We start from the raw sequence: 16175 nt of genomic DNA on the forward strand, positions 1-16175 counted from the left end.
GCAGACACTGAACTCAGGAGGTTCTTGCTGTCAATCCTTTGCTCTGGCTGGGAGGTGAGGTCAGTGGCTAGTTAGAATTGGGGAAGAAGTGATTTGGATTGACTTTTTTGAGAGAGATATTTTTATACTGATGATCACTGCAATATAGAATTGCCTGCCAAGTTTGTTACAGGCACTCGAGAATTTTGGACTTGGTTAGCAGGGCCTAGAGACTTAATACTGATTTTCTGAGTGTGCCGTCTGAAAGTCTGCAGATAGACTAAACAACCATTTTAGTGTCCTTTATTGTTGGCCTCAGATCTTAGCTTATTTTTCCTTGAAGAATCTCCCCACTCCAGTCTGGGTGTCTGAACTCTTTCAGACTAGATGTGATTGGCAGAGATGTCCCCTTTAAAGACTGTCAGATGTATTTTACAAAGGTGAAAATGTGATAAGACGTTATGTCCCATAATTGAACTTGCAGATGTTTAATGTTCTGTTTTCTCTGATGGTTTGACTCAGTGGTCCAGAATCTCATTTGTGATCCATCAGCAGATAATACAGAGGAGCCAGGTTCTGACCATAAACTGGCAGAAAGCCAGTAGAGCCAGCTCCTGCACCAACCACCCACATCTCACATTAGAGTAGGGGATGTGCGCGAGGCAGCACAGAGCTCTGCTAATCCTTAGCTGATGTGTGGGGCCCTTTAGGGATTATGCACAGCAGGTCTAAATTAGAGCAGCTCCTACATTGCTTGAATTCATGCTGGGGTCAGCACAGATCATCTTTTTCCATGACCACTGCTTTGGTGTTTTCTTTTCCAGGCCTGAACTGGTGGTTAAGAAGCTGCGTTATTATGCAAGGTTTATAGTGGTTTGTCTTTTGCTCAACAAAATGGATGTTGTAAAGGACCTCGTAAAGGTAAATTATATGAGTACAATGGAAAGTGTACATGCCCATGCAATATAGGCCACTAGTCACGCAGAGCTTTTCTTCCTGCATTTAGTGGAATATTACGGCATCCAGGATATCTCTCTTTCAGTTGAAATCTCACACATAAGATCTCAGCTGCTGTTGTTCCTGTTAATCTTACAGCTTTAACTAAACCTGGCCTTGGGATCTGTAGTGGGAGGAACAACCTCCTGATGTGTTTTGGTATTGTGAGCATCATGTAGACATAAATGACCTGAGCACTTGACCAAAGAGTGGTTTTGCCATGGGTGGAAGGCAGATCTCATGAAGTTGGGTTTGGATAAGCCCCATACAGTGTGGATGTGAATATCACACTTGTTTCAGCTGTCTGAATGCTTTGGGGATCTTCTCTCTAGCCTTGTGCACCTCCCTCCTCTCAGGCCAGTAGCTCTCACTTCTCTCTCTGACCTCAAAAGTCTCCATGACCCTCCCTCTCCATGAAATCCCTCCCATTTTGATTCTGTTAGCCCTTCTGCTCAGCACAGTGCTCTGTTCCTTTCCAATCTGGTACTTGGAATTTCTGAGGTGTTTCTTGCAAATGAAAAGAATCTATCGTTCTCTTCCAGAAACCAGATTGGGAAAGACTTGAGACATTAAGGGACAGGAAAGATATAGAATCTGCTTGTGCGCATGGTGGGGGTGAGGGAAAGACTTACCTTTCAGAACTGCTTCAAACTTTGGGGGACATTAGATAGGGATTAGGATACAGACCAGGGTATGTCATCGAGCAGCAGTGCATCTTCAGTATGTTTGGAGTTAAGGGAATATCATGGACCAGATTAGATACTTTATTATTGTGTTTAGGGAAAATGTTACACTCCAGTGGGGTGCTGATTTCCACTTGAAGAGTTTTAACATTAAGGGAAAACATCCACGTAGGCATGGGTGCCTGGAGTTGGGCGGCTGTTTCTGACAACAGTCTTGCTTTCCAAAGAGTAATGACAGGAACGCCAGACTTCCCCAAGAACATTTCCACACTGCTGCAAGCCACAACCTGGTGTTGGCAGTTTTATGTAGGCTGCGTTGTTCTTTGCCTGTCTAGATCCAATGGGACAGACATCAAAGAGCTGCAGAGCACAGACTAGCAGAGGAGGCAGCTGGAAAGGACAGGCCATTCACTTACAGATAACTTTAAACAAGGTCAGGAACCTTAGATTTGAGTCAGCACTTGTGATAGCAAGAATTTACAATAACCAGTCTGGTAGCATTGTGCGGGTGTGCCAGTTAATTTTGTGTCTGAAATGAGCGCCATCCCTTGCTCTTCTGTTTGTTTGAAAGGTGTTTGTGTTCTCAGAGTGCAAAGTAAGGGTACCTGGAGTCCTGTCTCCTGAAGTGGCACATGTTGGCCATCTTCTTGGCCATGTTCCAGATTGGATATGGCCATGTGGGTAGTGACAATCAAAACTTCTATAATTAAATTGCTTAGATACCTCATCCCTGAAGTGCTGAGACCACCTTATTTATGAGAGGTGACTGCCTTAACTTTCAAAAGAGTTATTCATTATCCCTCTTCCTTTGGACTTTTTACCTCAGGAATTATCAGATGAAATTGAAGATTACACTCACCGCTTTAACACTGAGGACCAGGTGGAGTGGAACCTGGTTCTTCAAGAGGTGGCAGCTTTTGTTGAGGTGAGAGTGAAGGAAACCTTGGTCTCTGCAGTTTTGTTTGAAAGAGTCCTTCATAAAAAAACGCTCTTGTTTTAAAAGTAAAACGTGGGAACTCTTCACTGCAGACTGCTCTCTGAGGCCATGCCATGGGGAGCAAGCTAGTAAGGAATGGTCTTGTGCGCAGGTGTGCCACACTCCTCTCCAGTCTGCTTATGAAATATTCTGCAGTAGCTGAGCTGTTAAGGAGGCATCAGTGTCAGATCTGCTCAAGCAACATAAAGCTAGCAGCTAGTGGAAGCATGAGGTTGTGACCTGCTGTCTCCCAGCAATCCACCACCTCTCTTCTTACCACCTGGTGTTCAGGTGACACTGAGATTAGAACACAGCCATTGGCATAGTAACTGCTGTAGAAGGTCTGCCAGCAACAGGCCCATCTTTGTGGGAGGCCCGCTTCTGGCTGCATTAGTAACTTCCAAATATATTTTGATGCTTGCAGGACTGGCATATTATTCTGGCAATGCGTAAGCAATATGTAATGGAAAATACAGTGTAATCTTGGCAGTTATACTGGCAGTATGTCTTGGCATAGCTATAATATTGCCCTTTTTATTTCTTGCTACAAAGAAAAATGAGGATTTCTTCTCCAAAATAGGAGATGGTTTCCTGCTCTCCTCCATTTGTACAATGCATATGCACATAAATATGTATGAATACCCATATTATTATATGTAAATAATGCAGGACTTTTCTGCCATGTAGAAGTGTTACCAGTTATCTGCATGGGCTGCATGTGGATTGCCTGCTGCACTCGTGTTAGCGAAGTTTGTTTCCCCTGATTCTGGGAAGCGAAGTCAGATGGCTTATCCTGCATGGGTACATTCTCCTCTCAACTGCACTTAAAGTGCTACAATGCAAATATTTGTGTTTAAATATCCAAGGTACTTTCTTTTAGTCCCTAGGAGCAGCTCCTTTTCCAAGCTGGAATTGCTCTGCGGCCTTAGGATATAAAAGGCAAATTATTAAGACAAATAAAGTAGTCTTCACGTCAGCTATGGGATGTCTGTTATGAGTGACAGGATATAGAGTCCCTTTTCCTTGTGGTTGTGGACCCTGTAAGTGTCCTTGGAATTCATGCTCTGTGCGGGTTTATCTTTCCAGGCAGATCCTGTAATGGTTTTAAATGATGACAATACCATCGTAATCACCTCCAACCGACTGGCTGAAACAGGGGCCCCATTGCTGGAGCAGGGAATGATCGTGGGACAGCTCACTCTTGCAGATGCATTAATTATTGGGAATTGCAATAACCAGGTAAAGGAGACTACAAACAATTCCTTGTAATGTTCAGTCTTCAATTGGAATTGAAAACAGTTCTTTTTTTTTTTTTTTTTCTGATTCTACTAAAGGAAATTGCAGAGTCCAAGAGATGCAAATATAAAATCTTGAGCAATGATGTTAAGAGTGACTGTAGATTAGCTGAGAGTTTGGCAAAACTGAGTAATAACCAGCAAGAACTGTCCTTTCTGTCCTGTTCTTTCGAATGTATGTCCCTATGGGTACTCCACCATAGGATACGCTCGCATCCGAGTGCTCTTGACTGGAGAATGCAAAGCAGTGTCCACAGGACTGCACTGCACAGAGCAGTGCCTTGTGACTCCAAATGAGGGCATATAAGGAGGCCTGGACCCACTGTCACTTAGTTCTTTCTCATCCGGCTGCAGCTCGATATGGAGAGATTGCATGTCCACTCATTCTCAGCTTCCCACCTTACTTAAATGTAGCGATTCTTAGTGTCCCCTCCCCCTCGTCTTTCAGTCCTCTGTTTTGGTCCATTAGCACTCTGGGTGATGCTGAAGACCCTGGGATTTAAGTCCTGCCAGACCTGCCTCAAGTCTTTTTCACTCTAGCGATGGGCATTTGAGCTGCTTCAGAGCCACGCACATCCCATCAAAGTGTAGGGTCTGTGCATTATTTAAAAGTTAGTTTAAAGGTAGCAAGGGCAGAGAGTAGGCTGAAGCGCCTGCTAATGGAACACTCAAAAGCCCCAATGGAGGCTGTTCACTTCCCCCACTGTACATCAACCTCAATCCCAGGATGCTCTGGTGGCTGTTGCAGCTCCATCAGCACCTCCAGAGGCTAGAACTTCCGAGAAGAAGCCTCAGGAGACCTCGCATTCCTCAAGGGGTACAACTAGGCCTCTGTCTGATTCTGGTACCAAGCCGCCAGTACCGCACAAGAAGCAGCATGAGAAGTCTTTTAATAAACAGTACATGCAGCCATCTCCCCGAGTACTGACTGACACCTCTTGTGCATTGAGATGCACGCTGGCCTCCCACTCATGTTCCACTGTTCGTGCCTTCCCTGCACCAGAGCTTCTGAGGTCAGAAGTTCCTCTACAAGCCTCTCTGGTACCATGCTTTCCTTTTCAGCCCAGAGTCCTTCTTCTCCAGGTTCCAGTACTGACCAGACTTCTGGATACTATAGCCTATGAGCACTCTCCAGATTTCTCTCCGCAGAGGACCTCTTTTATAATTGGAAGAATTGGAATCTCCCCTGTTACGGACCTCTCTAAACGCTCCATCCCCAGTACTGCATGAACATCTCCAACCACAATCCTCCCAGACTGAACCCCAGTACTGGCACCTATATCTTATGTTCCCCCTTTCAGCCCCAGGAATGATACTGCTTTTGACTCTGAGGTTCTGGTACAGGGCTCTTTCTTTTGGCACCATACCATCATACCCTGCTGAGTCCATGTACAATCTTATGCTGATGACTTTTGGGCTTTCCAAGCCCCCCCTGAACTGCCTGGCACAATCCCTCCAGATCCTATGACAAGAGGTCCAGGAGTCTCAACACTCCTTGGTGGACATTCTAAATATCACCTCTCAAGAAAATTCCTCTCCCAATCAATGAGGCTCTGTTATCGCCTATTTGCACAGTCTAGCAAATACCTGCTACTATCCAACCACCTGCAAATGAGCAAGGGAATAGAGTTTTTTTTTCCTCCTCCTTCCCAATTCCCTGGAGGTGGGTGTGGCTAATAAGAGAAATCAACAAACCCACTCCAGACTCTCTCCTTATGATAAGGAGCCCAAACATTTAGACCTGGGTAGAAAAAGCTGCTACTCTGTCTCTCCCCAATTTCAGGTGGCAAACTACCAAGCCCTGTGGTGAAATATGATTTTAATACATATTCCAGGTTCACACATTTTATTCAACATCTGCCACAGGATCAGAGGGAACAATTTCAAACCCTCATTTCAGAGGGTCAGTTTATAGTTAAAATCTCCCTCCGGATGCGACAAACCTGCCTGTGGTTATGCGAAGGGCATCCTGGCTCCAGTCTTCTGGTCCCCAGAGAGGTGCAGAGTATGGTTGAAGATGGCCTTCCCTTTTAAAGAGTCCAAGCTCTTCAGTGCTCCACACCCTGAAGGACGCAAGGGTCTCTGGGAACTTTGTTTCTGCAACAGAGATGGTTTAGTAGGTTCCAAATGTCAGAGCTCTTTGTACTGTTACAGTACCATCCGCAGCAGACTTTTCCCAGACATTTGGGCTTTCACAGGAGGAGATCTAGACCAGTGTTTCTCAAATGCGGCCACCAGGGACCTTTCTTGAGGCCACAGCCTGCTGTGCTGGGGGGAGTAGCAAAGCACCCCGCCTTGGTGTGGATTGCTGGGGCTGCCAGCAGGGGTTACATGAAAGGTAAACAAAGCCATCAACCTAGCAAGTAGGGAGGAGATGCCTCTTATCTGTTAATAACTGAGGGGTCTGAACCTCGGATAAGTAATTGAATCAACTGAATACAAATTACTGTATTAGAAAATTGTTTTTAGTAAGGTCTTTTATGAAAGCCTGTGACTTACTGGTGATTAATATCATAATGCATACGTTTCGGAAATACTATATGAGAAATTATGGATACTCACTGATATGCTTCAAAATCTGTGACCAGACACAGGGAGAAACTGGTTTTCTCCTGAACTCTAGAGAAGGCAGCTAGCAACCTGTCTCCAATGTAAATTGAGCAGCGTGGAATAAAAACGGGGAGACTTATTTACATAGGAATCAGCAGGGGGATTGAGACTGCCCTGACAACACTGTGGCCCTGTATCCTGCTATGTGCTTACCTGCTCTGCCTGTGTTCCTCAAGACCTTGCTTAAACTGCAACAGGAAAGGGAGGTTATCCTCATAACACCGTTCTGAACAACACAAGCGTGGTACTTGAACCTCCTTCACCTCTTTTTGGCAATGCCTCCCAGACTTTCTCTCGCGAAGGATCTCCTGTCCCAGAACTCTGGGAACCTGATCTATCTGAACCCCCTCCCCCCTGAATCTGAGAGTATGGTTCCTAGATGGTTCTTGAGCATGGGGCTAATATGTTAGGAGAACTGACTAGACCTTATCCAATCTACCAGGAAACTTAGTACTTGCAAAACTTACCTTCAAAATTAGAAATACTTCCATTCCTGGTGTTCTCTGATGCTGGTATAGACTGAAGAGGTGTTCTGCTCTCCAAAATCCTAGACTAACTATTGGATTTGTAGACATGCCGTCTAGCAATGAGTACATTTGCCCATTATCACTGCCTTCCACTTTTTGAGGGCTTCTCAATTTTTTGCCCATCCCATTACAGGTCTGTCTCCTCTTACGTGGGGGTTCCGTTCCACAGTTAGCGTGTAAAGCGAAAACCACGTATAGTCAAAATTACATTGAGTTGAATGGCAGGCGGAATTGCCCACACTACAGAAACAGTATTTAAATTGTTGTTGTTCTCTTTTTTTTGCCGACCGCGTAAAGCTGAAATTGCGCATGTTAAATGCACGTAAGATGCGACAGACCTGTACAGCCAGATTCCTCCAGGGCTTACATGAGTTGTTTCTTCGGTATGGCCTCTGGCCCCTCAATGGGAATTTTTAATTTGGTTCTCAGTGCCCTGAGGAAAACCGCCTTTGAACTGATGGCTACCTGTTCTCTCCTCCACTTCTCCTTCAAGACTTCATTCTTTATAGGCATCACTTCACGTAGACATATGAGAGAGCTCAGTGCTCTGATGGCAGACACACCATTTACTACCTTGTATAGAAATATGGTTATGCTATATCACATGCTTGCTTCTTCCAAAGGTATCTTTTGGAATATCGTATTAATCAAGAGATCCACTTACCAAGTACTCAAAGCATCATGCTTCCAGAGAGGTGGCCAGCCTACATACACTGGATGTCCGAATGGCTCTTGCCTTCTACGTGGACAGGACTAAGATCTTCTAGGCCTCTCTCAGATTATTTGTAGACTTTTCACAGAGGGAAGGACAGCCAGTTTCCACTCAGAGTCTTGAAATGGGTTTCGGGTTGCTTTTTAACCTGTTATGAATCCGCTGGGATGCAGCCCCTTCACGGAGTGACAGTACATTCCACTAGAGCTCAGTCCATATCTGTAGTTCTCCTGAAAGACGTTCCCGTAACAGAAACTTGTAGGACTGCAATTTGGTCTTCTGTTCATGCCTTAGCCAAGCATTGTGCCATTTTACCTGCTTGGAGGGATGATGCTACATTTGGTGATGGTCTTTTGAATTTTCTTGGACTGGTCTCCTTGTTGAGTTACTGCTGGGGAGTCTTCTTCAGGTATGTGTCCCTATAGGTGCTCCACCATAGAAGAGGTTAGTTATCTTGCAGTAACTTTGAGTTCTTCAAGATGTTTTGTTCGTATGGGTGCTCCACTTCCCTTCCCCTTTTCTCTCAGCTGTGGAGCTCTGCTTCACACTCAAGAAGGAACTGAGTGACAGCATGTTTGTGCCTCTTGTTATATGCCCTCATTTGGAGGCACAAGGTGCTGCTAGGTGCAGCCCTTCACACAGTACTTTGCATTCTTTAGTCAAGAGCACGTGGGGACATCCTACGAAAGAGCACCCATAGGGAAAAAATGGTCAAACTCAAGTTACTGCAAGGTAAGGGACCTCTCCATGTCAGCCCACTGCCGCATAACTTTTTTGCCACTTGTATCCATTATGCTAGTTAAAAATGATCTCTTCTATCTGATACCCAAAGCCTGTTGTGCACTGTAGTCGTGCACAGACTCACCCGGTGGCGCTTCCTGCTGGCATCCTGGGAATTAGCTCTTTTTCCAGCCTTGGAGTGCCCTCTGCAGGCCGAAGTCTTGTCACTCACTGCTTTGGCCCCCATGTCCGCCTGGACCTGGTGCCACTTTCCTCAGGGTGCTGCCCCCCAGGCAGTACTCCCACTCTCTGGGTCTCCCCACCCAGGGGAACCCCCCACCCACTGTCCCCATCTCGCCTCAGTCGTAGACTACTGCCAGTCACCAACTAGCCCTGGCGCCCTGGGGCAGACTGCAGTATAAGCCACTCATCACAGGCAAGGTTGGGTTTGGACCTGCTGCCTCTACCTACAGCGGGGCTGCCCCTTGCAACTCCAGTACCTGTTTGGCCTTATACTAGGCTGCAGCCTGGGGGGTTTCCAGGCTGGAGCTCCCCGGCTCCTGTGGCCTTTCCCCAGCCCTGCTGCACTCCAGGTACCTTCTCTAGCTCCCCAGCAGCCAGGCCTGTCTCCCTCCACAGCTAGAGGAGACTGTGTGTCTGCACAGCTGAGGCTGCCTCCCCAGTCAGCCCAGCCTAAGGCTCCCAACCCCAGCCCTCTCCAAGGGCTGGTTTTTAACCCTTTCAGGCTGGGAGTGGGTGACCACCCTGCTACATGCGCATTTAAAACATGCTAGTGCCATGTCTTTTGTGGGACAGTCTGTCTGGAAAAACCCGATCTGTTGCATCACTGTGATGTGACACTTCCATATGAGGGTCACATCACAGGTGATGCAACAGATTTAATGTCTTTCCAAACAGCCTGGGGAAATTTTCTGTCTTTAGCTAACAATGAGGTCAAGTGGCTTTCATATCTCACCTCTATAATTTTTCCATGTCAGCAGTGGGGTTACAAGTATCTTAACCCAATGTTGGGCACTTTTAGATATTGTAGTCTGTCACTCTAATCTTTTCAGTATGCAGTTCAATGCTCTTACCTGGGTAATTCTTAAGAAACAGAGTACCTATTTACCCCATGCCAGACAGGATGCATTAGTGATGGCAGTGTTCCTCTTGCAGGTAAAGTTCAGTGAATTAACGGTTGACATGTTCCGAATGTTGCAAGCACTGGAAAGAGAACCAATGAACTTGGCTTCACAGATGAACAAACCTGGAATGCAGGTGAGTTTCATTTTCAGTTGCAGACTTGGCAACAGAATTCTATTAACTTTAGTCTATCTTCTCTGTATGTAGAGCATGGCAGCTGTGTTGTTATAACTCTTATTCTGATACTTACAGAAAGGGGGTTCAAACTCTAGAGTTGGACTTGGGTAACAGTGGCTTCTCTATTATATGTGGAAGCTTCAGTAGCAAGTATTGTTTGGTTCTAATGGAAAGACTTTTATCTTGTTTGCTGTCCTCCAAAAGCCCCTCTGTTTTCTTTTTGCTTATTGGACTTTAGTTTGTCCCTCTCATTTGGGTCATCCCTGTTAGTATAGTCTAGAGTAGATATTTAGGATGCATTTTGTGTTTCATCTGTAGACAAAGGGGAGAATTGCCGGTCCTTGTTTTTTGTCAGCACACTTCACAGCAGTGTGTTGAGGTACAAATAAAATGGAAGAAAATGTTTGTATCTTGGAAGAACAAAGTAAAAAACACGGAGCTAGAATGAGGCCGATGTGTGCTTTTATCAGGGAGTGTCCTTGAAAATATGGTCAGGGAGCTTTATTAAGGGATCGGGAACTAACTGAATTGGAGACTGCATTTTCTCACCTTGTTCTCTTGAAATTATAATCCAGGATTAAAGCAGGATTTGGATGGCAAATTAAATTGAGGGTTAAGCTTGAGTACTGACTGTCAAATGGTTTCTGTTACTGTGGTACTAAGTAGAGAATGCTACATGGGCAGACCGGTATGTTAGGGAAGTACGTTGAAGATGAATATTCAGATAAATGGAAGTTTAAAGATAAAGATATATTAGGAATATACATGGTGTGCTTTTTTTGTTTTGTTTGTTTGTTTTTAAATAGGAGTCGACTGAGAAACCTGCTAGGCGGGAAAATCCCCATAAGTACTTGCTGTATAAACCTACCTTCAGCCAGCTGTATACGTTCTTAGCAGCAGCGTTCAAGGTTTGTAAAATCATGTGTATTTGTCACCTGATTAAATTTGTTGATTTAAAAAACAACAACTCTGGAATGGTACACAACTCTGGAATGGTACACTTTGCTAAAGAAAAGTAACTGAGTCAAGAAAACCCCTTTCTTTTTTTATTTTTCCTGAAAACTAAGGCTTTAGTAGCCTTTTTAAATTGTAAATGACAAAAGGTTAATCTCCATCCTCTTCATAGGATGGAAATTTTAATGACTTATTTGTCTGTCTTAGTGGCAGATTATCTGATCTAAATATATAAGTATCTTTACTAAGAATTCTACAAAGGTAGTGGCTAAATTCATTTCCAGTTAATATAGTTGTAGGGCCCAGTATATTTAATTGTTTGTACCAGCAGCAACTGGGGAATTTAGTTGCTAAAAACAACTTGTTTCTTTACAGAGGAAGCAGTGTCACAGCTGATGAGCCTAAAATGAAACTTCCTGGCTGTGTTTGGTGTTGTGCGTGCCTGCATGCTCAGTCTCTCCCCCAGAAAGCAGGGGTCTCTGATATGTCGGTGCTCCCATGCAGGGCGTGAACGGAAAGGTGGCACATGGATGCATATGCATTGCTTGCACAGACTCATGCAGGATCCAGCACCCTGGGTTATTTTTTGGCAAGTTGCCCAACTGAGAAGTTTTGGGATATTATTTTTGTTGCAGGCCCTTTTTTGCAGGGGGGAGAAGGGGAATGGGGAGCCAAGACCTCCTTCAGAATTCTGGGACAGCTGGAGATTGTCTTCTTCCAGAGGGACCTTGGCTTAACTCTTAGATTCCACATTCCAGGAAGTCTGTGTCTAGATATTAGGGTAGAGGGGATGTGTGGGAAATGGTGCTCTTACAGCCTCTGAACCCGGCATATCAATCAGATATTTTAAAAGATACAACTGAGTACCTCTGCAGCACGCATCACTGTGTGTACCCATATGGATCACTTGATTACCTGTTCTGTACATTCCCTCTGAAGCACCTGGCATTGGCCACTGTTGGAAGACAGGATACTGGGCTTAGATGAACCGTTGGTCTGACCCAGCATGGCTGTTCTTATCCCAAATGCCCATTGATTCAAGAAGTGTCTGTGTAAGCGATATAGATACATGCAAAAGAGCCACATAAGGGTGAAGGGCAGCCGGGGCAGGGGAGTTGCACCTGTAAATACCAATGATTTTATCAGGCTGATACAGAATGTACGTAGCATGTTACAATAACTGTCTGAATTTTCCTCCTGCCCCTTTCCTTTGCTTGAATTTCAGGAGCTGCCTGCAAACAGCGTGCTGCTGATCTACTTGTCGGCCACTGGCGTGTTTCCCTCAGGTCGTTCGGATAGTGAAGGTACAATAAAGGAATGCTCCCTGTCATGAACAGGGCTTGAATTTGCTTTATATTTCAGGATAAGTGGCCCACAGAGATCTCGCTAAACTCCTTTTAAAGGACAAGTCCAATTTCATATGCCCATCTACCTACCAAGACTTGCTTTCTTTTGGATACACAGCAGCTAATTCTATGTGTTTAGCACACAATAACCTACTGACTTGAAATCTTTTCAAAGGACATGACCAAGTTTTTGAAAGATATGAAATATTAAAAATGTCACAAGTTTTGAAGACACATGGCTCAATTGGCCAATCAGTGAAGAGTTACCATAATAAAATGGTTCAACAACATCTGGCATTTCTTTCCAATCTGAAGTATCAAAATAGATGTTCAGGAGAATGGTGGCAAAAGGGCTGAAGGGCTCTCTGCAGAGATTGTTGTACTCCTTATACGTTTATTGATGTGACAATTCAAGCTCTTGTCATGATTTTAATAATTCCCCTCACCTCATCTTCCCCTGTTGTTCAACCCAGCAGAATATTGGGATGCAGATACAGTCTAAAAATCTAAAACTGGCCAACTACTGCAAATGCAGTCAAAAGATTGTTACTTTTCTATAACTTTCTTTAAAGGAAGAAATTATTTGAAACATCCTAAATATTGTATACCCTTCATCTGTTTGAGACTTGCATTCCTTTATAAGATGCATGCTTGTTTCATCTTCCTTGCATGATTTGTGAATCTTTCAAAATGCTAAAAGAAAAAAAATCCCTGCAAACTTTCTATTGTGGCAGTGATTTTTTTTTTTTGTAATTACTTTTAACATTTTACAGTGTGATGCAACCCAGACAGCTTGGTCTTAACTATATTGTGTCCCTTGTAACCTGCATTGTATCCAACTTCACTGCATGCCTTGTTCTAACTTACTACTCTACTGTAGAGGCACCCAATCTTTGTCCTATGGAGAGCTCCATAAGCAACTTTTCAGGTCCCAGGGGCTTGCATGATGAATCAGATTGCAGTCAGCCGTGTGTGTATTGTTTTTAAATAGGAAAGTGTGGCCTGCAAAAACTAAAATTCCCAGCATGTAGTGCTCTGTATTAAAGAAGAGGGAGCTGCAGGTTGCATTGTTAAATTATACAGACTAGTTTTGGCTGACAGGTCACACTTAAGCCACATGTGACAGCACTAAATGAGAGTTTGCTCTGTTCCTGACATCTTAAAGCTTCTCTTACAAGTAAAAAGTAATTGTTTATTGAGGGGAAGGGGTTTTCAGGTGTAGACAGGGAAGGACTATCTGCAAATGAAATAAGTGATGAAATCCAACTGTGCAGAATTAGGAAGTCCCAGTATATATGCAATTCTTCCATTAATACTAGAGGAGTTCCATTACTCCCACTAAACTGAGAAATATATCCTTGTCTGTACCAGCACACTCTTGCAGGGACCATTGATATTTCTGTGGAGACAGCAATTTTTAAAATTTCTACACTGTCCACCAGTCAGCCCAGATGCTGTGCCCAATGGAATAATCACTAAGCTTGCAGTAGGACCACACAAAACACTGCAACATAGCTTTTAAAACTGTATAATATTTTATTAGAACTTCAGAAACAACAGAATTCCAAAGACTAGCTAGCCATCACTTTGGATCTGAAATCTGGCTGATAATGTTGGATTGTTACTAGGTTTAAAAACCAACTTTTCTTCAACTTATGAGATTTGTTTATAGAGCTCCTAGTAGTGCTCTGATGGCTGCAAAGGCTGGTATTGTGGCTGCCCTGGGAAAATTCAAGTTTTGAAATTGATTGATCTTAACTTCTTAGAAGGACAAATTCTGACTCTGGAATATATTGAATCAAGTCGTATTTAAAATTTGTCTTGATTTGTCCTGTATGAAATATATGTAAAGTTCTTTTCCTGTCCCCGGTGCATCTGTTGACCTAGATGTGCATTCCTTTTACTACATAGCCTAATGGGTTACAGTAGATGTCTTGATTCTGATTTCTACATTGTTTTGAAGAATAAATGAATAATGTGGAAGTTACAGCATGCTCAGTATTACCAGACCAGAAGGTTAGTCACTGAAATGACCAAAACACACACATTTTAAGTTGCATGGCTAGTAAATTGTAAACTCTCCATCATTACTTTTTCTTGAAGCTCTAGTAGTTCAGATTCATTACTTTTTTTTTTTTTTGTCCTACACCTATAATCACTTAATCCAAGTTATTGCGTGACAGCTAATCTCGTCTCTCTTTTTACATTTGTAGGCCCATATGATTTTGGTGGGGTCCTTACAAACAGTAACCGGGATATTATAAATGGTGATGCTATCCACAAACGGAACCAATCTTACAAGGAGATGCACTGGTGAGTTTCATGGGTTCAGCAAGGGGAAATAAGTGGCAAGCAAGTTTTTTTTTTTTTCTTCTCGTAAAGATTCACCAAACCCTATTTACCTATTTAACTTTTCTGGAAAAATATGTGCATTTAGTGTGTGTATGTGTGTGTGTGTGTATGTGTAATAATCAAATGCATAGGTCACAAAACTTCAGAGTTGGAGTGAGTTTCCTGTCTGATGAACTAGTAGTGAGAGGGCAAGAGAATGCACACCTGGGAGGAGTCAGTCTGACTGAGCTGCTTAACTTCTGTTGAGCTGTATTTACCACCCGTCATCTCCACCTACATCTAGATGACACTTGTCTACACTAGGAAAGTGGGGTTTTTTTTTTGTTTTTTGTTTTTTTTAAACTGGTGTAGCTATACCAGCAAACTCTACTAGTGTAGATGAAGTTTACATCAGCATAAAAGTGCTTCTGCCAGCGCAGCTTATATAGTTCCCTGGCAGAAGCACTTTTTTGCCAGTGTAAACTGCAGCTATGCTAGAGCTCGTATTGACATAGCTATATTAGTTTAACACCCCCCCCCCACCCGCCCCCGCAAACTGACACAGCTATGCTGGTTAACTTTAAGTGTTTGCTGAATCCTTGTACATCAGCACTGACGTGAGACCCCATCAAATTTAGACCAGGCCTAATACCAGTGGAAGGTAAAACTCTGTATTTAGCGAGGTTGTTCGTATGGCACAAATACTCATGACAGTGTATTTGGCTCTTAGCTGTTCAGTGCATGTAGGTCTGGTGATAACAATTATACGTTCAGAATGGGGACTAGAACTCAGAATCCTCAGTTTCAAAACTCATGGCCTCTAGCCAGTGACTTAAAGGGCAAATCTCACTATCTGTAGAAGTATGGCAGTAATCTCCGCTCCCCGGCCCCCTTCTAAGTGTTTCTCACTAAAAAGTATGAACAGGCTTAAGCAGAATTCCACTTCAGGAACAGTCCTATATTTGAAATGTGGTTCCTAGGGTTAGTGTGCCTTGGGGGCAGGTGCTTTCCCCAAATCCCGGATGTTCAGGAGGAACAGCATCAGGACTCTTATTGGAGCACTTTGCTGACTGAGTGGATCCTTCTTTCCCTCCCCCTGTCCTGTGTGGTCAAGGGGAAGGAGAGGACCTGCACCCCTTCAGGCCCAGCCCCTTGTTACTTTCCTGAAAGGCTAGAAAAGATTACGTTGTCTCATACTTAGGATGCTACCAAATTTCAAGGTCCATTTTGGTCTCTTTCATGGTCATAGAATTTTAAAAATAATAAATTTCATGATTTCACATATTTAAATCTGAAATGTCAGTGTTGTAATTGTAGAGGTTCTGACCCAAAACAGAGTTGTGTGTGGGGGGGTGGCAAGGTTATTTTAGGGGGGGCTGCAATACTGCTACCCTTACTTCTGTGATGCTGCTGGTGGGGGGCTGCCTTCAGAGCTGGGTGCCTGGCCAACAGCCACCCAGCTCTGAAGGTAGTGCAGAAGTAAGTGTGGCAATACCGCTACCCCCCTAAAATAACATTGCAACCCCTCTGCAACTCCCTTTTGGGTCAGGCCCCCCAATTTCAGAAATGCTGGTCTCCCCCATTAAATCCCTATAGTATAGGGTAAAAGCACACAAAAGACCAGATTTCACAGTCTGACATGTTTTTCATGGCTGTGAATTTGGTCGGGCCCGACTTATGCTAAACCATCTTGGATGTCGGCTGTGGTGTCCAGCTCCTTCTAATG

At 43.8% G+C, this 16175-nt stretch overlaps 1 protein-coding gene across 4 annotated transcripts in view; it reads left to right on the forward strand.

Annotated features, from left to right (window-relative positions):
• SCAI (suppressor of cancer cell invasion) overlaps positions 1-16175 on the forward strand; it is a 92869-nt gene that overhangs the window by 62580 nt on the left and 14114 nt on the right. For all 4 annotated transcript variants that reach the window (XR_005589933.1, XM_039506719.1, XM_039506720.1 and 1 more), the window contains 7 exons: positions 804-900; positions 2485-2583; positions 3721-3873; positions 9675-9776; positions 10625-10726; positions 11998-12076; positions 14332-14431. Coding sequence is in view for 3 of the 4 variants with exons in the window: in XM_039506719.1 (XP_039362653.1) it covers positions 804-900; positions 2485-2583; positions 3721-3873; positions 9675-9776; positions 10625-10726; positions 11998-12076; positions 14332-14431 (732 nt within the window). In the remaining variant the exon portion in view is untranslated. The remainder of the gene's footprint in view (positions 1-803; positions 901-2484; positions 2584-3720; positions 3874-9674; positions 9777-10624; positions 10727-11997; positions 12077-14331; positions 14432-16175) is intronic.

The sequence above is a fragment of the Mauremys reevesii genome, linkage group 19, assembly GCF_016161935.1.
Source record: "Mauremys reevesii isolate NIE-2019 linkage group 19, ASM1616193v1, whole genome shotgun sequence".
In the NCBI taxonomy this organism is placed as follows: Eukaryota; Metazoa; Chordata; order Testudines; family Geoemydidae; genus Mauremys; species Mauremys reevesii.